The sequence below is a fragment of the Macaca fascicularis genome, chromosome 16 (assembly GCF_037993035.2).
Source record: "Macaca fascicularis isolate 582-1 chromosome 16, T2T-MFA8v1.1".
Taxonomy (NCBI): Eukaryota; Metazoa; Chordata; class Mammalia; order Primates; family Cercopithecidae; genus Macaca; species Macaca fascicularis.
In genome coordinates, this window is record NC_088390.1 from 48,195,848 (window position 1) to 48,217,351 (window position 21,504).

Sequence of the window (21,504 nt, forward strand, 5' to 3'; positions counted from 1 at the left end):
AAGTGTTCGGAATGAATAAAAACACAATCACCGCCCTACAGGAGTTCAGTAATTTAAAAAATTACAGCATCTGCTAGGTTGCAGGCTGTTCTGGACCCTGGAGTTAAAGTAGTGCAAAGTTCCTGTCTTCCTGGAACTTACCAACTGTACTGAAGTTTCAATGTTCTATAAACAAAGATAGGTAAGGACCCATTGGCCCCGGGGCTTGGTATTAAAGCGCTCAGGCCCACTCCAGACCTGAGAATATCAGCTGAATCTGAATCAACTGTTCTCCATTTCTGTCGGTTGGTGGTATAGCGGGGCCACAGCGACCTCCAGCGGCCACCCTCCGTTTTGTGGTCTGTTCTGGGTCCCCGGGAAAGAAAGGCAGGGGCGATAAGCCGGGTCCTCGGGAGCGCCCTGGTCTCCCTTCCCTTTACAGACTAGGAGGCCGCAGCTAGCTGGCAGTCTCAGATCCAGGTTTCCCATATCTGGGATGAGAGTTCTTCACTCAGGACTGGCAGCACAATGCAGGTCGTGAAGAACGGCAGGGTCGTTTATCCGTACAAAGTGAGTGTTGGAGGAACCCATCAAGACACACGAAGGCTGGGAAATCCCAGCGCTGCCAGTCGGAGACGACCAAGACTGAACCTCAGGCCCAGCCCTCCCTTCTCTCCTAGCCTGCAGGTTTTTCTCCTATTCTGGCGTTGGGACCGGATGACAGCTGCGAAACCAAAACGGGAATGGATAAACTGAGGTGCCACTGGGGATCCGTTTGAGAAGTACCTCCAGGGCGGGGCCATCACCGGAAGTGGCTTAAGGCTTGTACCCTACAATGCCCGCCTCTAATTGCGCTACCAGTAGGCGACGAGCCGCCTCCACTTCCGGTCCCCAGAGCAGTAGCCAGCAGCCCCCTCTTTACTGCTCTCCTACTGGCTGCCGCAAGGACGCGCTGTGATTTCCCATTGGTCGCGTCTCCTCTCCGGCGCCGCGCCTCCTTCCTCCAGGTATAGTCTTGTCTTCCGGTATCCGATTGGCTAAAGGCTGGGAGGGCGTTTGCCCGAGTCGACCAATGAGTGGGGTCGAGAGTGAGGGCGGCGGCTGCGTGATGGGGGCAGGGCGGGACTTGGCGTGGCCATTGGCCAGGGCGGGTACAGGCTAGGGATATGATTGGTTCAGAAGAGGGGCACCGTGGTGGGGTCGGGACTGCGCGGCCTCAGCAGCTGCGGGAGACGGAAGTGGCAAGAGCGCGGCCTCAGAGGGTCGGGCGGACACCGCCTGGGTGAGTCACCGTGCCCCCTGCACTGCGAGCCTGGGAACCGCAACGACCGCGTCCTGCCCGGCCCCGCCCTGGTCCCCACCGGCTTTCCTGAGTCCCGCCTTCTGTCATTTGGGGCTCCGCCTCCCAGTCTTTAGGCTCCGCCCCTAGAACCTGGGCACCTGGGCTCCCCTGCCAACCTGGCCCGCCCTCCGGGACCAGATCCCCTAGGTCTGAAAACCCTGGGCCTCCCAGGCCTGATCCTTGTCCCTCCTTCCCTCCCTTCGTTCCCTGGGGCTGCTGCCAGTGGGCGGTGAGGCAGCACCTCTGGCTTGTCTCTTGCGGGTTTCCCCATGAGGGAGAATGGCCTAGGGAAGAGGATACTGTGAACAGGGAGGTGGGCAGGACCACAGATGGAGGCTTTTATCCCCGCAGCCTCCCGTAGGGCTCTGCTGCACTGCCCGAGGATAGCAGGCATGAAGGAAAGTGTCAGTGAAACCTGGTCCTGGCTCGCTAAGTGAGCCTAGGAGGCCCCATCCTGAAATCCCTGTTACTTGGACTCATTGGACAGCTGCTGACTCCAAGGCCTGGATTGGCCTGATTCTGTCCCTGTTGTGTGGCCTCCTCTCCATAACCTCCACCCCACTTGGTGTCAAATATACTCAGCAGGACCTGTGCAGCCCTGCTGCCCTCTGATCACAGGTTGTGGTCCCCTCCCTCTTGTCCCACTCTGGACTCTGCCCCCAGTAAACAGGTCAGGTGGGTACTACTCCCAGACTCAGAAACTGGCAAAACATTCCTGTGGACTCATGCTCCTTCCGCTACTGCCACTTGACCCAAAGATTCAGGGCCCAAAATGAGCCCCAGTTGGGCAGCCTGTGTCTCTTCAGAGTTGGCAGTTCTGCTCCCCCACAAAGAAGTGTTCTCCCTCTGCGTCTGGAAATCAGGACTCCTGAATTCTGCCGAATAATCTTGGATGACACTCATTCCTGCTCCAGAACTTCGTGGCTGACTTCATGCCCTGCAGGATCACTTGTTGCTTTCTCCCCATGTAGCTCCCATTGCCTCTCTCTGGCATGGTGACTTGTGGAGAGACTGGAGTCTCTGCGAGGGAGAAGAATAAGAGTTGTAGAGAAGGTCAGGGGTAGATGTGTGGCATTTGTTGATTCTATGGTAGTGTTAATGGGGCCCTTTACTTTTATGTTCCCTGTCTCCTTACAGTGAGAAGCAGGCAGCCAGGACCCTTGCCACGGTAGAATGGTGAGTACCCTGTCTTTCCTCAGGCCATTGTGTTTTCTGTAATCCTTGTGTCTTTCTCTGCGAAGCTGCCCCACCTCTCCTAGACCTTGAGCTCCAGGCTACCCTGTTCAGCTCCTAAACATGTTCATCTGCCCTGGAGATAAATTAGGGTTTCTTTAGATTACACAACATCAGCCAGAATACAGCACTAGGACTGGAAGCTTCTAGAAATCATTTTCTGCATGTGCTATGCCCCATACTTTCCTCATACTCCCTACCCACCACTGGCTCTATTAACCCTTCATAACAGCCCTCTTCTTGCTTTTCTTGGGTGCCCAGTAGAATCTCTGTGTTCTGGTCTGAAAAGCCAGGCCTTCTTTATCTCAAGATCCTTGGACTTCTGGTGGGTCCTTTGAATACTGTGGATGCTATATCAGGAGTGACTCCACCAAAACTGTGGGGCTTCTCCAGTTCCAGGGTGCTGCTGTTAAGCCACTACAGATGACAGCTGACTGAATATCTAGCAGGATAGCATCTTCCAGGGTGCCCAGAATATCACCAGAGGTGGTTTACAATGATCCTATTAATTTTCCATTAACTGTAACGGCCCTTCTCTCACCCCAAGTCCAGGGAAGCCCTTAACTCCTGAGAGCTAGGAGGAGGCAGTGAGATGGGAAAGGCCTAGAGAGCTGCAGGCCCTGGCCCAGACCAGGCCCTTAACCTGGTGGTATCTCTTCAGTTTCTTTTAGGTGTCCCTTGTGCTTAGGGGCAGGTTAAAGAATTCAGTAGATGAGAGGATTTTCTCCTTCCCTCCCTTCCTTCCATAGACATGTGGATTTGGTGTGTGCACTATGGGTTCAGTCTCTTCTCAGAAAGCCTGCTGGGTTTGGCCCCCACCAACAAATAGCTCCTCTTTTTCTCTTCTGGGCTACCCTGAAAAGAGCATGGGCTTCAGAGTCAGCTTCATCTAATTTCAAATCCTAGCACCATCACTTAGGTAAATTACATACTTTCTCTCTAAGCTTGAGTCTCACCAGTAAGACAAGATAAGGTTTACTTCTTGGGGGTTGAAAGGTTTTAGTGAGATAATGTTAGAAACTAGCGAGTTTGGCCGGGCGCGGTGGCTCAAGCCTGTAATCCCAGCACTTTGGGAGGCCGAGATGGGCGGATCACGAGGTCAGGAGATCGAGAGACGATCCCGGCTAACACGGTGAAACCCCGTCTCTACTAAAAAAATACAAAAAAGTAGCCGGGCGAGGTGGCGGGCGCCTGTAGTCCCAGCTACTCGGGAGGCTGAGGCAGGAGAATGGCATGAACCTGGGAGGCGGAGCTTGCAGTGAGCTGAGATCCGGCCACTGCACTCCAGCCTGGGTGACAGAGCAAGACTCCGTCTCAAAAAAAAAAAAAAAAAAAAAGAAACTAGCGAGTTCATTGTAGGTGCTTAATAAAATGTCAGGTTTTCTTTTATTACTCCCTTCTCCCCCAAACAAGACAAAAGCCCTGGTGTCTGAAAGTTACCAGGTGCAGGAAGTTTGGGGTTCCAGTCAGCTCCCTCTGTGACTCTTGGTGACATTTTGAGCCCCTTATTCCTGCTCCCCTTGGCCCTCTACCCAACTCTCTACTCCGCTGCTCCTGGGTTTCAAGTTTCATTTTTTTGTATACCTTCTGTGGTCCATACTTCTAGCTCTTCTGTTTCCTAGACTGAGAAATCCCTTCTCCTCCAAGAAGGACTTTATTACGCGGAGATCAGAATGTGAAACAAGGGAGAGATGGAGCTGAAGGACTAGGGTTGGGTAGGGGTGTTGGATAAAAAGCTCATTTCCCTTTCCAGGAGCGTGGAATGACTAACCTGGCACCATTCTAAGGGGAAAGAAGGGTTTAACGAAGTCACAGGATTGAAGGGCCCTGATGGGCAGGGGCATGGTGGGTAGTGGTTTTGGAGGGAAAGGAGGAAGCAAATGGGTAGCGGGCAGGTGAGCTCCACCTTGGGATCCGGAGCAGGCGTCGGGGGAGCTTAGGAGGGGAGGGCGTGGGGATGGTTTTGTAAGAGGGCACGGGGTGGCTCACCTGGGAAGAAGGGAAATGAGAAGATGTGGGCGGTCCCGTAGCCCATGTTCCTGAAAGCTCCTAAAGGTCCCTGGTGTAGGGTACGCCCTCCTACGAGGCCCAGGGTCAGCGGGGAGGGAGGAGGCTGGACTTGTGGGCGGGGCCCGCGGAGCCGCCCCGCCCCTGCCTCCGCCTTCCCGCCGCGGTCCCGGGCTCTCCTCGCGCCTGGCTCCCCTCCCTTCTGCGCTCGTGCGGGAGGGCGGAGCTGGGCCCGCTCCATTGTGGAGAGGAGGGGAGAGGCGCGCGGGAGCCGCACGGAGGCCCCGCCACCAGCGCCCTACCCTTTTGGCCGCCGCGGCTGCACCTGGCGAGCCCCGCAGCCGGGATGCGGCCGGCGCTCGGGGCTGGCGGGCAGCGCAGCGGCTCCGGGGACATGTACGCTCGCCCAGACCGCCCGCGACCATGAGCCTGACCGCCCGCGTCTCCTGCTCCATGCTTAGCTGCTTCGTAAGTGCCCACCCTGCCTTTGGGGGCCTAGGAGGCACCCGCAGCCCCGCCCTGGGTCAGCCTTCGATTTCAGCCCATCCCCCTTCCCGAGGCCCCTGGCCCGGCTCCGAACGTTTGGGGCGGGGAAGGTGGGTTAACCCGTTTATTTCTTGGACTTGCTTCTATCTTTGGGTGCCGGAGATGGTCGAAGGCCAGGAATGGAAATTCTGTGGTCCATCCTGGCCCCGCAGCCGCTGCCCTTGACTGCAGATCTCTAGGCCCCGCCCTGCAGGGGTACATCTCTTTACCTCCGCCTCTCCATCTTGGTCCCACCCGCTGAATCCTTGCTTGGAGATGTGGGATGTGGCCAGTAGGCTGAATGGGATGTTAGGGAGCTGGTCGGGGAGCACAGGATGTCTGTGAGCTGGCTCGGGGCTCCAGTCCCTTCCCTCTTCCACCACTCCATCCCTCACCTGACATGCCAGCCTTTTCTCCTTGACTGTCCCCCAGACAGCCTCTCTTTTCCATCTTCCCTGTCTCTGCAGGGTTCCGTACCTCTGCATCATTCCCGGTCCTCCCCTCCTCCCGCTCTGGCTGATGCTCCTTCCCAGCTTCCCCCATCTGTCCTCTCAGCTGTCCCCCCCACCTTCCCCGTGGGTGTCTGCCAGGCCTCCTCTCTCTCTCTCCTGGCTGTCCTTGGGTCTCCTGGCTCCTCCCAGGCGCGTGGATCCCCTCAGGTCCCCTCCCTGGTGGTTGGGAGGGGAGTTCCTTCTGTTTGCTGTGGGTATTCCTCAGGAATTCCCCTCTGATTAGCAGGCAGGGCAGGTTACTTGGCAGGTAATGGGGGCTTGTCAGCAGTGTGGGTCTAACAAGAAGATAAGCCCAGCTCCCAAACACGTCTTCCTTTTGAAAGCATCGGTGAAGGCCCTCTAGAGGCGTGGGACTGAATCCCCCCACCCACTCCTCTTTGTCTCCTTCACCCACCAGATTGAAGCTTCAGTGGCTGTAGGCGCCTGATTTCCCTCCTCTCTAAAACTAGCTGCCACACCTGGCTCCTTTTCCTCAGGACAGCACTTTCCCATCCCCACTCCTGCCTTACCCTTACACGAGTCTAAGGAAAATAGTCTTTCTTTTCCTTAGTTTTCTCTCCTCCATTTTTGAAATGTTGGTTCTGTAGGACAGTCTCTCTTTGAAGAGTACAGATTCCCAATTCCTCCTGGGGCCTCACTCTTTCCTTAGGCTTAATAGGCTGATACTCTCTCCATTTCACCCTTCCCTGTGTCCAGCCAAGTCAGATCTCTTTTCCCTTCTCTGGTGACCAGAACCTTTAGAGGTGTGTTTGTGGTTATCTGTGGATTTCTTGGTGGGGAGGGAAGCAGAATGAGCCTGATGGGCTAAGTGGAGCTTGGTGACTTAGGACTGTGGCCTTCCTACAGGGTGAGGAGGGGCCCCCCAGCCTGGAGTACATCCAAGCCAAGGATCTGTTCCCCCCCAAGGAACTAGTGAAGGAGGAGGAGAATCTTCAGGTAAGGAGGATTTGGGGGCCAGGGTAGATGTGGCTCCCTGCCTAGTTAAAAAACACCCTCCCTTCTCCCAAAAATCCTCAAGGGGATCTGGTACCAGAGCTCTGGCTTCCTGTTCCCTGGTCTCTGGAGGAGGAGGGTTTGTCTGTGTATCCTGGAGCCTTTGAGCCTGGGGAAGGAAAGGGAGCTTTCCTGTACGGCTGTTGCCTGGTGCTGTTACTGTGGAGAGAACTCTCCTCTCCGGCCTTGGTCCGCCTTTTCCAGAGGGGATCCCACAGATCAGGGGCTATAGAGGAAGATAAGGTGGTCACTCACTTTGGACTGAAGGTTTCTCTGCCCCTTGACAGGTCCCCTTCACAGTGCTGCAGGGTGAGGGAGTAGAGTTCCTGGGCCGGGCAGCCGATGCCCTCATTGCCATCTCTAACTACCGGCTGCATATCAAATTCAAGGACTCTGTCATCAACGTGAGTTTCTGTATTGTTCTTCTACCCCTAAGCTAGAATCCCTATGAGGTTCTAGCCTGGTGGAACAAGGTGGGATTGTTCCAAAGCTCTCCTTGATCATGTCGTTAAAAAAGTTGGAGGCCGGGCGCAGTGGTTCACACCTGTAATCCCAGCACTTTGGGAGGCCAAGGTGGGCAGTTCACTTGAGGTCAGGAGTTTGAGACCAGCCTGGCCAACATGGTGAAACTCTATTTCTACTAACAATACAAAAATTAGCCGGACTTGGTGGTACGCACCTGTAATCCCACCTACCCGGGAGGCTGAGGTGCGGGAATCTCTTGAACCGGGAGGTGAAGGTTGCAGTGAACCGAAATTGTGCCACTGCTATCCAGCTTGAGTGACAGAGTGAGACTACATCTCAAAAAAAAAAAAAACTTGGGGATCCCTTCTCTTTCTCTCTGACCTCATGTTTTCCTGCCTCATTTTCCTAGCTATAGCTCTGTTTCTGGCTCATTCTCCTTTCTCCTCTTCTCTCTTTCCATTATTCTATTACTGGCCCTTCTAAGGAGCACAGTGGCATTGTTGGAAGAACACAGGCTTTGGAGTCAGACAAACCTGGGCTCTTTTCCTGTGTTGCCACTGACCAGCTGGGTGACCTTGGTCAAGTCACCTAACTGAGGCTTGATTTTTCTCCTCAATAATATGGGCTGAAAACACCTGCCGTGCAGGGTTATTGGGATCATTAATTGGGATCACATATGCAGAGGACTCCGTACAGTTACCAGGTGCTTAACAGACCCTCAGTAATTGTTGGTTTCCTTCCTGCTATTGATACATCAGTGCCTAGGCTAGGGTGAGGGTAAGGAGTGATACCCAGTGGGGAGTCTGAGCTTCAGTTTGCCCTTCCTCTAAAGGTCCCCCTCCGGATGATTGACAGTGTGGAGAGCCGTGATATGTTCCAGTTGCACATTTCCTGCAAGGACTCCAAAGTGGTGAGGTGAGAACAACGGGGCCTCACTCAGGTCCCCTGGCCCTCGTTTTGTCCAGATCTCTGTGCTGCAGGGTTTCTCTGGTGCGAGAGAGGAAAGATCCTGCCTCACTTTCCCCAGTTGGAAGAAAAGGTGAAGACCATGTTCTGGGTTGGGAGGTCAGTGTACTGACCCATAGTATCTTGACCTGAAAAACTGGGGGTAATGCTTGGTTCATGGAGTCATCGTAAGGATTAAGTGAGACAATGTGTATGTGTATGAAAGCACCGAGGACAGTATCTGGCACAGAGCATTCCCATTATTGTTGGTTTATTTATTTATTCGTTTGATATACATGTATTGAGTACCCTACTCAATGCCAGACTGTTTTAAGCCCTGGGGATATAGCAGGGAACAAATAGACAAAATTTTCCCTTCTCAGAGAGCTTACATCCCAATGAAGAGATACCAACCGTAAGTAATAAGTAAAATTTGTGAAATGATAGTAAATGTAAAGGAAAAAAAATAAAGCAGTGAAAGGGAATATGGAGTGCTATGAGGGTGAAGATTGTAGAACAATTAGGCTGGGCGCGGTGGTTCACGCCTGTAATCCCAGCACTTCGGGTGACCAAGGTGGAAAGATCGCTTCAGCTTAGGAGTTCAAGATCAGCCTGGGCAACATAGTGAGACCCTGTCTCTACTAAAAATAGAAAAAAATAGCCAGGTGTGGTGATGCGTGGGAAGATTGCTTCAGCTTAGGAGTTCAAGATCAGCTTGGGCAACATGGCGAGACCCCATCTCTACTGAAAATATAAAAAATTAGCCAGGTGTGGTGATGTGTGCCTGAAGTCCCAGCTACTCAAGAGGCTGAGATGGGAGGACCTCTTGAGCCTGAGAAGTTGAGGCTGCAGTGAACTGTGATGACAGTACTGCACTCTGGCCTGGGTGACAGAGTGAGACCCTGTCTCAAAAAAACAAAACGAAAGTGATCAGAGAAGCTGCACCAAAAAGGTGGCAGTTGAGTCAAGACTTGAAGAAAGTGGCCATGTGGGTATTTGGGGAAAGAATGTGCCAGAGAGAGAGAATGGCAAGTGCAAAGGCCCTGAGGTGGGTGTGTGCCTGCATATTGGAAGACTGGCAGGGAGGCTGGTGTGGTTGGAGTAGAGTGCCTGTGGGTGAGAGTAGTGGGTTACAAGATCTGAGAACAAAGCGGGGTGTCAGACATTTTGTCATGAAGACTGGCTTTTACTTTGAGGGAACTGAAAAACCACTGGAGGATTTTGAGCAAAGGCGTGATGTGATCTGATTAATGTTTCACAGAATCACGCTGGCTGCTCTATTGAGACTAGATGAAAGAATGGGGGCAAGAGCAAAAGCAAAAACTGGGAGGCTAGTTAGGAAGCTATTGCAGTTGCCCAGATGAGAGATCATGGCGGCCTGTCTGAGGTGGTAGCAGCCAAAGCAGTGAGAAGCAATCAGATTCTGGGTGTATTTTGAAGGTGGAGATGACAAGATTTGCTGACAGATTTGAAATGAAAGAAAGAGGAATCTGGGATGACTCCAAGGTTTATTAAAAGGATACCCACTTTAGAGCCTACCATGTGCTCAGGTCTGTGGGGCATTCAGAGGAACATTCACATTGCTCTTTCCCTCAAGGAGGCTAAACTCTAGCTGCTGGAAGACCTAACATGTGGCAATGCTATGGGAAAATGTGGTGCTTAGTACTCCAAGCAGGCCAGGCACAGTGGCACATACCTGTAATCCCAGTATTTTGGGAGGCTGAGGCAGGAGGATCGCTTGAGCCCAGGAGTTCAAGAATCAGTCTGGGCAACATAGAGAGACCCTGTCCCTACGAAGAATTTAAAAAGTTATTGCACAATTATGGTCTCAACTACTCAGGGGACTGAGTTGGGAGGATTGCCTGAGCTCAGGAGGTCAAGGCTGCAGGGAGCTGTGATTGCGCCACTACACTCCAGCCTGGGTGACAGAGCAAGAGCAAGACCCTCTCTCAAAAAAAAAAAAAAAAAAAAGGTGTATATATATATATATATATATATATATATATATTCCAAGCACATTAAGAATCAAGAGAGGAAGGAGTTTCTGGCATAGAGTAGGCTGGGAAGTCTTCAAGGAAGAGGTGAGACCGAAACTATCTTCAAAGCATCAGTAGGATGTGGCTAGGCAGAGAGGAGACATTATCAAGCAGAAGATAAACCAAGGAGATGGGAAGGATGTGAGCAGGACTTCCCGCCTGAAGCAGAAGGTTTGAGTTAGGGAGTCATGGGAGATAACACTGGTCCATTAGGGTAGGGACAAGGAGTGCAGACTTTCAGGGCCATGTGGTAGCATTTAGATTTGACACAAGAAACAGTAGGGCCCCATTCGAGAGGATAAGTATGCCTCAAACACAGGAGTTCCTGGGAAGAGAATTATCACGAGAGACAACTTCTGTTGGGTGTTGGTCAGTGTCCCTCATTCCCCCACCCCGGGTCCCCACTGCTTTACCTCTTGCTTTGCAGCCTCTCTTCACAGCCTTCCTGTGGCTGTGTTTTTGACCCTGATAGCTCCATGGCACAACTGCACTTTGCCTCACCCAGGCCTGTGGCTTCTTGCCTGGCAGGTGTCACTTCTCCACTTTCAAGCAGTGCCAAGAGTGGCTCTCACGGCTAAGCCGAGCCACAGCAAGACCTGCCAAGCCTGAGGACCTCTTTGCCTTTGCCTACCATGCCTGGTGCCTGGGGCTGACTGAGGAGGACCAGCACACTCACCTATGTCAGCCAGGTGAGGCCAGTCTATTTTCTTTGGGAGGCTGCTTCTTACCCCTTGGTTCTCATCCCTCCTCCACTCCTGCACATCGGTGCTCTGGGAAGCTAACCATCATGGGGCCTCTGTTGCAGGTGAGCACATACGTTGTCGGCAGGAGGCGGAGCTTGCAAGGATGGGCTTTGACCTGCAGAACGTCTGGAGAGTCTCACACATCAACAGCAACTACAAGTGAGAGGGTTGGGGACCAAAACTCCTTCCACACCAAACGGCTTCCGTGTTTGGATAAAGCGTGGTGGGCACAGCTTCTTAGTCTGTGAGGGAGGAAGGCTTCTGGTTTCTCTTCCCACAAGGCCATCCCCAGGGATCCTGTCGTCACATGTTTTAGACCCAGTGCGGTGACCCCCACCTGGTCTCTTTTCAGATTGTGCCCCAGTTACCCCCAGAAGCTGCTGGTTCCTGTGTGGATCACTGACAAAGAGCTGGAGAATGTGGCTTCCTTCCGCTCCTGGAAGCGGATCCCCGTGGTTGTGTATAGGTGAGGCAGTGGGGCCGGGAAGTAGGGAGGCCATTTCTTATGCAACAAGGAAAGAGTCAGTATTGGAGGTTTTGGGTAACCTGGTTGACTGGGAATTGACACTATGGGGAAGTATAAAATAATTTTAAAACAAAAAACTATCTTAGTTTTTTCTCCTAAGAATAAGGCTGTTAGGGAGTTTATTCATTCCCCCCCTTTTTTTAGAGAGAGAGAGAGAGAGAGAGAGAGTGTGTGTGTGTGTGTGTGTGTGTGTGTGTGTGTGTGTGTAAACATTGGTACACGAGTTGGCAAACTGGCCTGCAGACAAAATCTGGCTCATAGTCTATTATATAAAACGGCTTGTAAGCTGTGAATGATTTTTACAATTTTAAAGGGCTATTTTTAAAAAAACAAAGAAGAAATACATGACAGAAACTGGTTGTGACCCACAAGGCCAAAAATTTGTTGTCTGACTTTTTACTGAAAATGTTTGCTGATCTCTGCACTAGAATATTGTAGCTAAAATAGAGTGAGACAGGAAGTAACCCTGAAGTTTGGAATTGTTCCTGTTCTTGGCTCAGCCAGGCCTTGTTCTCCTGCTGGGTGTCTGTACCTGGAGCAGTTGCTGTGCATATTTGATGAGTCAAGGTCACTTTGGGCGTACAGAGCCCATTTGAGAAAATATGTGTGATGGTGCTTTGTAAACTGTGAAGCCTGCTAGAGATGCTGGGGCTTTTGGTTGCTGTTATGGCCTGTATGAGTGGGTAGCCCCTGCTGGCTCTAGAGACTTTGGTCTAACCCCCTGAGGTAGGCCTCTGGAGGCTTCGAATGCCAAGGGCATTACGGTTTCTTCTGTTTTGTCAGACACTTGCGCAATGGGGCTGCCATTGCCCGCTGCAGCCAGCCAGAGATCAGCTGGTGGGGCTGGCGCAATGCTGATGATGAGTATCTGGTCACGTCCATCGCTAAAGCCTGTGCCCTGGACCCGGGGACAAGGGCCACTGGGGGCTCCCTCAGCACCGGGAATAATGATACCAGCGAGGCGTGTGATGCAGACTTTGGTAAGGTGTGGATGATGCTAACCCCCCAGGGAGCAGGCCCCCTCCTTGGCTTGATTGGCTCCCAGGGAGTCCTCAGTGAGAGTCTGGGAAGATGATCGCACATGGGGTGCTGGGGTCCCTGCCTTGTCAGAAGCTGTGGAGTGTGAGGGGTCTGTAGTTGCATGTTCTGCCTTCTGAGAGGGAGTGCCAGAGGGCCAGCAGGAGGCTGGGTGGCTGGCTGACTCAGGGGCTCCTTGCTGCTATGTGTTTAGATTCCTCTCTGACTGCATGCTCTGGAGTGGAGAGCACAGCAGCCCCCCAGAAGCTGCTGATCCTGGATGCGCGATCCTACACAGCAGCAGTGGCCAACCGGGCCAAGGGTGGAGGCTGTGAATGCGAAGGTATTGCTCTTATCCTGGTGTCTGTAACCAGCCTGTGCTGTGGGTGGCTTTGGTGAGGAGGGGGTTGGGGGCCGTTTGTATAGTGGAAAGAGCCCAAACAAACCTGGCTTGGAATCATAACTTTGCTACCTACTAGCTATGGCTATGACTATGACTATGCTGAAGTTGCTTAATCTGCCCAAGCTTTATTTTCAGTTTTACAAGAAGGGGGTGTTACAAACTTTGCAAAATTGTTGGGATGGTTAGAAGTTGCCTATGTAGGCTGTGCCCAGTGGCTCACACCTGTAATCCTAGCACTTTGGGAGGCAGAGGCAGGCGGATGACTTGAGCTTAGGAGTTCGAGACCAGCCTGGGCAACATGGTGAAACCCCGCCTCTATCAAAAATACAAACCATTAGCTGGGCATGGTGGTGCACTCCTGTGGTCCCATCCCAGCCACTCAGGTGACTGAGGCATGAGAATCGCTTGAAGAGGCAGAGGGTGCAGTGAGCTGATATCATGCCACTGTACTGTAGCCTGAGTGACCATGAGACCCCGTCTCAAAAAAGAAAAAGAAGTTGTATATATAAAAGTATTGCTGCAGAGCAGCTACTATTTATTGAGAATTTAGCATATATTGTCTTTCTTTTTTTTTTTTTTTTTTTTTTTGAGACGGAGTCTCGCTCTGTCGCCCAGGCTGGAGTGCAGTGGCGCGATCTCGGCTCACTGCAAGCTCCGCCTCCCGGGTTCACGCCATTCTCCTGCCTCAGCCTCCCGAGTAGCTGGGACTACAGGCGCCCACAACCGCGCCCGGCTAATTTTTTGTATTTTTAGTAGAGACGGGGTTTCACCGTGGTCTTGATCTCCTGACCTTGTGATCCGCCCGCCTCGGCCTCCCAAAGTGCTGGGATTACAGGCGTGAGCCACCGCGCCCGGCTATATTGTCTTTCTAAGTACTACTATCATCTGTCATTACTGTTACTATTATTAGTATATGGCACCTGAGTCTCCAGAGATATAAGTGTGATTCAGATTTCAAAACTGTATTTAGTTCCCATGCTGGAGTGCTCTGCCTGGCCAGGGAAGCTTTGCCCACCAGGGACCACTCTTGTCCTGGATGCCTGTTTCCAGGACGTGCTTTTTTTTTTTTTTTTTTTTTTGAGACGGAGTCTCGCTCTGTCACCCAGGCTGGAGTGTAGTGGCGCGGTCTCGGCTCACTGCAACCTCCGTCTCCCAGGTTCAAGCAATTCTCCTGCCTCAGCCTCCCAAGTAGCTGGGATTACAGGTGTCCACCACTATGCCCAGCTCATTTTTGTATTTTTAGTAGAGACGGGATTTCACTGTGTTAGTCAGGCTGTTCTCGAACTCCTGACCTCAGGTGATCCACCTGCTTTGGCCTCCCAAAGTGTTGGGATTACAGGCGTGAGCCACCACGCCCAGCCTAGGACGTGCTTTTACGTCCCACTCTCCTGTCATGTCTACAGAGTACTATCCCAACTGTGAGGTCGTGTTCATGGGAATGGCCAACATCCATGCCATCCGGAACAGCTTTCAGTACCTCCGGGCTGTGTGTAGCCAGATGCCGGATCCTAGCAAGTAGGTGTTCCCTGCTCGGATTCCTTCCAGTCTCATTCCTTACCCAGTACCTCTTATTCTTGGAAGATTAGATGGGGAGATGAGAAGTTCGGAGAGCAGGAGACCTGAGGGCCTGGGTGGAGTTGGGTGCCATGGGCTAGTTCCAAGAACCCTTCCACTTCTCAGCCAACACTTTGGCGTGGTCACAGGACATTGAATTCCTTTAGTTTGGATCAGTTGTTCTACTCAAAGAACACAGAGAACTGGGGAGAGAAAATGGCTGAGTGCGCATGTGATGCTTCCCAGTTCCTCTTTTGAGCCTCATAAGCTCTTATCTGCTGCAGGTCCTGTCTTCCCTACCTTCCTGCTAGATACCTCTTGTCCAAAAGGCCCTGGGTTGTACCTCTTTGTTTCAGTTCTCACTGGGGACTTTGTTGGGTAGGGCTGGCTGTGGATGGAGGAGAGACTGTTGTGGCCTCAGCTCCCTTTGTGACCGACTTGATTTCTGCTCTTGTGTAGCTGGTTGTCGGCATTGGAGAGTACCAAATGGCTGCAGCACTTGTCGGTAATGCTAAAAGCAGCTGTGCTGGTGGCAAATACAGTAGACCGGGAAGGCCGGCCTGTGCTGGTACACTGCTCCGACGGCTGGGACCGCACACCACAGATCGTAGCCCTGGCCAAAATATTACTGGACCCATATTACAGGACGTTGGAGGTATTGAGAGGAATTGGGTGGGAAGACCAGAGGGAATGTGGGAGGAGGGAAGGTGTTGAGCCCTCTGGATCTGTCCTAGGAATCTTTCAGTAGAGGACATTGGTGGCTCTTTTTTTTTCCCTTTTTTTTCAACTCCCAAAGCTTTGGAAAATTGGTGGCTTTTAGTCCTCTTCTAGGTCCAGTCCTAGTTTTCTTTGAAGCTGCCAGCTCCCTGCTTTGGGCAGTTCCCGGGAGAGCAGCACGTCAGCGTTTCCAGAGAGGCCCTATGTTTGAATAGTTTCTTTTTTTGCAGGGCTTCCAAGTGTTAGTGGAGTCTGACTGGCTGGATTTTGGGCACAAGTTTGGAGATCGCTGTGGCCACCAAGAGAATGTGGAGGACCAAAACGAACAATGCCCTGTGTTCCTCCAGTGGCTTGATTCTGTTCATCAGTTGCTTAAGCAGTTCCCCTGCCTGTTTGAATTTAATGAAGCATTCCTGGTAAGTCCTAAACCCTGTGACAAGAGGGATTGGGGGAATGACAGCTCAAGGCCCCCAGGTGCAAGCTCTCTCTGCCTTCTAGGTAAAACTGGTGCAACACACATACTCCTGCCTCTATGGCACCTTCCTGGCCAACAACCCCTGTGAGCGAGAGAAGCGCAACATCTACAAGCGGACCTGCTCTGTGTGGGCGCTCCTTCGAGCTGGCAATAAAAACTTTCATAACTTCCTCTACACACCCAGCTCAGACATGGTGAGTCTCAGCCCTTTTCCTATAGGTGCTATTTAGAAACCTATAGGGAGAAGGAGCTGAATCAGTAGGGAAAATGTAGAGTCAAGGGCTTAGGGAAAGAAAAGGGACCAGAGACTCTTGACAAAGCACTCGTATTGGGCTGCTTCCCTAGGTCCTGCATCCTGTTTGTCATGTCCGGGCCCTGCACCTCTGGACGGCTGTTTATCTGCCAGCATCATCTCCATGCACACTTGGGGAGGAAAACATGGATCTTTACCTTTCCCCAGTGGCCCAGAGCCAGGAGTTCTCTGGCCGCTCTCTGGACAGGTAAGAAAAGCCCTTCTTTCTTTCTCCTCTCTCCACTAGGAAAGCAATAACTGTTTCCCATCTCATCTAAATGTTCTCTATCTTTCTTTCTTTTTTTTTGAGACGGAATCTAGCTTTGTCCCCCAGGCTGGAGTGCACTGGCGCAATCTCAACTCACTGCAACCTCCATTTCCCGGGTTCAAACGATTCTCCTGCCTTAGCCTTCCGAGTAGCTGGGATTACAGGCGCCAACCACCACACCCAGCGAATTTTTGTATTTTCAATAGAGACGGGGTTTCACCATGTTGGCCAGGCTGGTCTCGAACTCCTGACCTCAGATGATCCACCTGCTCCGGCCTCCCAAAGTGCTGGGATTACAGGTGTGAGCCACCGTGCCCGGCCTCTTTCTGAGGTATTTAAAAGCAACTTCTTGAGTCATTTGCAGGAAAAGCTTGGCCAAGACTTGTAGCCAGCCTGGAGTACACTCTGTGTATTTTCAAGGTCCTCTGAAGATAAGGTTGGATACTTTTTTTCCTGAAGGAGCTGCTATCACCCTGTATGATATACCCAAGCAGGGGAGAGAACAAAACAGAAAGGACTGTTTTAGGAAGGTTTGTGAGAATGGTCTTGATTTTTGTTCACTGGTACAGGGCACGGAGAGCTTGCTATATTAGTAGCAACCTTTGTTGTGTCCAGCATTAGCTTCTAGAAACATCTGACTCTCAGGGAAATGGGTTCCCAGCAGGGGGATGGCCTTATATTACTCCGTCAGAAAAAGGCCAGAATTTAAAAGGGAGACATAAAATTAGTTATCTTCTGGCTGAATGTTTTGGGGGGAAGTGAGATGGTGTTGGTTAAATTATGAGAGTAGTACCTGTTTCTTGTTTTTAAAAAAATAGTCAGTATAAAAGTAGAAAATCCCTTAGGATCCTTGTCCCCACAGGTGTCCACTATTAACATTTGTTATGTGTCTTTCCAGATGTTTATCTCTACATAGGTAAATCCACACTCATGCTCTCATGTGGAAACATTTTTATAAATAAAATCAGAATATTTTTACATACCCTTTTTACTTTTTTGCATATTCTGCAACTTGTTTTTCCCACTTTGTATTAGATTGTCTTCTCATAACAGCACATCTAAATTTCTTTTCTTGTTTTTATTGGCTTCAGAGTAGTCCACAATTTATATAACCAGATTCCTATTCATCATTTAGGTAATTTCCATTTTTTTTTAAATCATTACAGGGAGTGCTTTTGTGAACATCCTTGTATGTGTAACTTTTTAAAAAATTGTAAAATACAGGCTGGGCATGGTGACTCACACCTGTAATCCCAGCATTTTGGGAGGTCGAGGCGGGCAGATCACTTGAGGTCAGGAGTTCAAGGCCAGCCTGGCCAACATGGTGAAACCCTGTCTCTACTAAAAATACAAAAATTAGCCGGGCATGGTGGCAGGCACCTGTAATCCCAGCTACTTGGGAGGCTGAGGCATGAAAGTCGCTTGAATCTGAGGGGCGGAGATTGCGGTGAGCCAAGATCGCGCCACTGCACTCCAACCTGGACAACAGAGCGAGACTGCGTCTCAAAAAAAAAAAAAAATTGTGAAATACACATGCTATTTACCATCCACACCATTTTTAAGTACATAGTTTAGTAGGGTTACTTTGTAGTTTTGTTTTGTTTTGTTTTGTTTTTTTAAAGACAGAGTTGCGCTCTGTTGCCCAGGCTGGACTTCAGTAGCACAATCTCAACTCATTGCAACCTCTACCTCCTAGGTTCAAGTGATTCCCCTGCCCCGGCCTCCCGAGTAGCTGGGATTACAGGCATGCGCCACCATGCCCGGCTAATTTTTGTATTTGTAGTAGAGACGGGGTTTTACTATGTTGGTCATACTGGTCTCAAACTCCTGACCTCAAGTTACCCACCCACCTCGGCCTCCCAAAGTGTTGAGATTACATGTGTGAGCTCCTGCGCCTGGCCAGTGGGGTTACTTTGTATGCATATTTTTGCATTTGTGCTAGTATTTTTGCCAGATAAATGAAAATACTATGCTCAAAGGATATATATCTCTCTCTCAAATTTTGATATTTGCTTATTGGCTGAGAGCTTTTTTTTTTTTTTAAGAGACAGGGTCTTGTTCTGTCATTTACGTTGGAGTACAGTGGCACAATTATAGCTTACTGTAACCTCAAACTCCTGAGCTCAAGTAATCCTTATGTTTCAGCCTCCCAGGTAGCTAATTAGCTCATTAGGCACGTGCCAATTTTTATTTTTTGTAGAGACAGGGTCTGTTGCCCACGTTAGTCTTAAACTCCTGGCCTTGAGTGATCTTCCTGCCTTGGCCTCCCAAAACACTGGAATTACAGGTGTGAGCTACCATGTCCATCCTGGCTAAAAGTTTTTCAAATATGACATATGTTATTGATTGAGTATTATAAAGGAAAACAAAAAACCCAGCATCCCAAATTACTGGTTTGAGGGTCTTTTGAACTAAGTCATTGTGAGGGGACCATGATAGGTTTCAGGAATTCAGTGATTTTTTTTCCTTCCCCAAACTATGCAAACCTATGAATAGGTTCATAGGTTTACTTTTCCTGGGAGAGGGGTCATAACTTTTAATCAAATTTTGAATAAGCTCTGTGACTCATTTAATAATCATTTCATTAACTTAGTATCTGACTTATCAATTCAACAAATGTTTCTTTAATACCTACAAGTTGCCTATTACTGTACTAGGTTTTGTGGGCTACACCAAATAAATAGAAGATATTGGTTCTACTTTCAAGATAATTTTAAGCTCTAAGGTAAGACACAGAGCAACTAGAGAACAATTCCTTTTTTTTTTTTTTTTGTGATGGAGTCTCACTCTGTCACCAGGCTGCAGTGCAGTTACGCAATCTTGGCTCACTGCAACCTCCACCTCCTGGGTTCAAGTGATTCTCCTGCCTTAGCCTCCAGGGTAGCTGGTACTACAGGCATCCGCCACCACACCCTCATTTTTCGTATTTTTAGTAGAGACAGGGTTTCACCATGTTGGCCAGGATGGTCTCAATCTCTTGACCTCGTGATCTACCCGCCTCGGCCTCTCGAAGTGCTGGGATTACAGGCGTGAGCCACTGCACCCGGCCAACTAGAGAACAATTCTAAGCCAGCATCTAAGCAGATAAGAATGTGTGTAGTTTAGGCTGGGCGCAGTGGCTTATGCCTGTAATCCCAGTACTTTGGGAGGCCAAGGTGCACAGGTTGCTTGAGCCCAGGAGTTTGAGACCAGCCTGGACAACGTGGCAAAACTCCACCTCTACAAAAAATACAAAAATTAGCCAGGCATGGTGGCGTGCGCCGTGATCCCAGCTACTTGGCGGGCTGAGGCAGGAGGATGGTTTGCGCCCAGGAGGTCGAGGCTGCAGTGAGCTGTGATTGTGCTATGGCACTCCAGCCTGGGTGATAGAGCGAGACCTTATCTCAAAAAAAAAAAAAAAAAAAAAAGTGTATAGTTCAAAGCTTTAGAGAAATGATGTGTGTTTTAAAAGGGTCATTTGGTGGCTGTTTTACTCAGGAAATTTTCATGAAGGACCAGACAAGAACTGTGGGTCTGTTTGTGTTCTCTGTGTCTGGCTTAGAATCTGGCACATAAGTAAATTTAAATAAATTTACTCAAGTAAAAATTTACTTAAAACTGGACAAACGGCTGGGTGTGGTGGCTCATGCTTGTAATCCCAGCACTTTGGGAGGCCAAGGTGGGCGAATCACAAGGTCAGGAGATCAAGACCATCCTGGCTAACATGGTAAAACCACATCTCTATTAAAAATACAAAAAAAAAAAAAAATTAGCTGGGCGTGGTGGCGGGCGCCTGTAGTCCTAACTACTCAGGAGGCTGAGGCAGGAGAATGGCGTGAACCTGGGAAGGCGGAGGTTACAGTGAGCCGAGATGGTGCCACTGCACTCTAGCCCAGGTGACAGAGCGAGACTCTGTCTCAAAAAAAAAAAAAAAAAAAAAAACTGGACAAATGAATGAAATAAAGGTAGTTGTGAGCTTAGTAACAAGGTTAGTGGAGAGGGGTCCAAAGGAAGTAGATACATGAGAGGTAGGGTTTCTTTTTGAAAAGGAGCCTTGCTCCATTGCCCAGGCTGGAGTGCGGTCACATGATCTTCTCAGCTCACTGCAACCTCCGCCCACCGTGTTCAACTGATTCTCCTGCCTCAGCCTCCTGAGTAGCTGGGATTACTAATTTTGTATTAGTAATAGTAGCTGGGCTAGTTTTTGTATTTTTAATACGGGATTTCACCATGTTGGTCAAGGTGGTCTCGAACTCCTGACCTCAAGTGATCTGCTCACCTTGGCCTCCCAAAGTGCCGGGATTATAGGAGTGAGCCACTACGCCTGGGCGAGAGGTAGTTTTTTTTTTAAAAAAGAACTTCTGTGGCTGGCAGGGGTTGAGAAGGGGCTATTTTAAGGAATAGAAGGAAATATAAGACAGGTCATTGAGGGCATTGAAGGCTTTAAACATTACAGTAAAGAGTTTATTTTGATTCGGTTGTCAATAGGAAGTCACTATAGGAAGTCACTGTGATCTTCTGACAGTGGGATCCTTGGAGAACTAATCAGTGAGTACAGGGTAGCTGGAGGCACAGAGACCAGCCAGCACTGCTGTAGTAGTTTAGGTATGAGGGGAAGAGTCCCTGGCAAAGAGGAAGGATTAAATTTAGAAGCACTATAGAGAACCATTGGCAGGCTACAGAATTGATTGAAAGTTGAAGAGTAGAAGTGAAAAGTACTTTGGGTCCCAAGTATCTGAGCTTAGAAAGTAGGAGAATATTAGTACCGCTAATAGACATTGAAAAGTCGAGAAGACAAGCCAGTTTGGGGAGAAAGCGGAGATACAGGGAAATTGGGATTGAAATATTAGTTGACAGCAAAGAAGGAGGTGTGTTGTAGGCAGCTCAAGATGGAGACTGGATTTGGAGAAATAACTGGTATAAAGATTTTAAAGGGAATGGTCTCTGTAACAACTGACCTGACTTACCTTTGATTCTACCTTTCCCTAGATCAAAAATGTCCTACTGTCTTTTTTCTTATCCTTCCATTAAAGTCATAAACACATTCTTCTATACCCATCTCAAATCCTACCCTCTCTGTGTAGCCTTCCTTGACCACCTAGCTGGATGAGCTCTCTCTCCTTGTTCTAAACTCAGGTATTATTATCTCTGTCAACATTGCTGATTAACCTTTGGTACACATAGAATGAGTTGTGGAGGATGGCAGTTATTTGAATTGGGACGAAGAACACATCGGAGTTAATTATAGGCTTCTATTTGTTATTGTTGTTTGAGACAGTCTTGCTCTGTCACCCAGGCTGGAATGTAGTGGTACGATCTCGGCTCACTGCAACCTCTGCCTCTTGCCTCCCAGGCTCAAGCGATTCTCATGTCTCAGCTTCCCAAGTAGGAGCTGGGTTTACAGGTGTGCACCACGACGCCCAGCTAGTTTTTGTATTTTTAGTAGAGATGGGATTTCACCATGTTGGCCAGGCTGGTCTTGAACTCCTGGCC

General features: G+C 49.9%; 1 protein-coding gene across 6 annotated transcripts in view; it reads left to right on the forward strand.

Annotated features, from left to right (window-relative positions):
- The first annotated feature begins 335 nt into the window (after positions 1 to 335).
- Positions 336 to 21,504, forward strand: part of MTMR4 (myotubularin related protein 4) — a 29,625-nt gene continuing 8,456 nt past the window's right edge. Inside the window, exons 1-15 of one of the 6 annotated variants that reach the window (XM_045375095.3) lie at positions 336 to 986; positions 2,459 to 2,497; positions 6,445 to 6,534; positions 6,879 to 6,995; positions 7,889 to 7,971; positions 10,566 to 10,726; positions 10,843 to 10,939; positions 11,133 to 11,246; positions 12,090 to 12,286; positions 12,538 to 12,666; positions 14,130 to 14,241; positions 14,740 to 14,935; positions 15,228 to 15,413; positions 15,496 to 15,666; positions 15,818 to 15,972. In XM_045375095.3, the coding sequence (XP_045231030.1) occupies positions 2,495 to 2,497; positions 6,445 to 6,534; positions 6,879 to 6,995; positions 7,889 to 7,971; positions 10,566 to 10,726; positions 10,843 to 10,939; positions 11,133 to 11,246; positions 12,090 to 12,286; positions 12,538 to 12,666; positions 14,130 to 14,241; positions 14,740 to 14,935; positions 15,228 to 15,413; positions 15,496 to 15,666; positions 15,818 to 15,972 (1,811 nt within the window). In that variant the 5' untranslated portion in view covers positions 336 to 986; positions 2,459 to 2,494. Of the gene's footprint in view, positions 987 to 1,197; positions 2,375 to 2,458; positions 2,498 to 4,800; positions 5,030 to 6,444; positions 6,535 to 6,878; positions 6,996 to 7,888; positions 8,122 to 10,565; positions 10,727 to 10,842; positions 10,940 to 11,132; positions 11,247 to 12,089; positions 12,287 to 12,537; positions 12,667 to 14,129; positions 14,242 to 14,739; positions 14,936 to 15,227; positions 15,414 to 15,495; positions 15,667 to 15,817; positions 15,973 to 21,504 lie in introns of those variants that run through there. The other 5 variants (XM_005583835.5, XM_074019159.1, XM_005583834.4 and 2 more) reach the window with 5 other exon arrangements.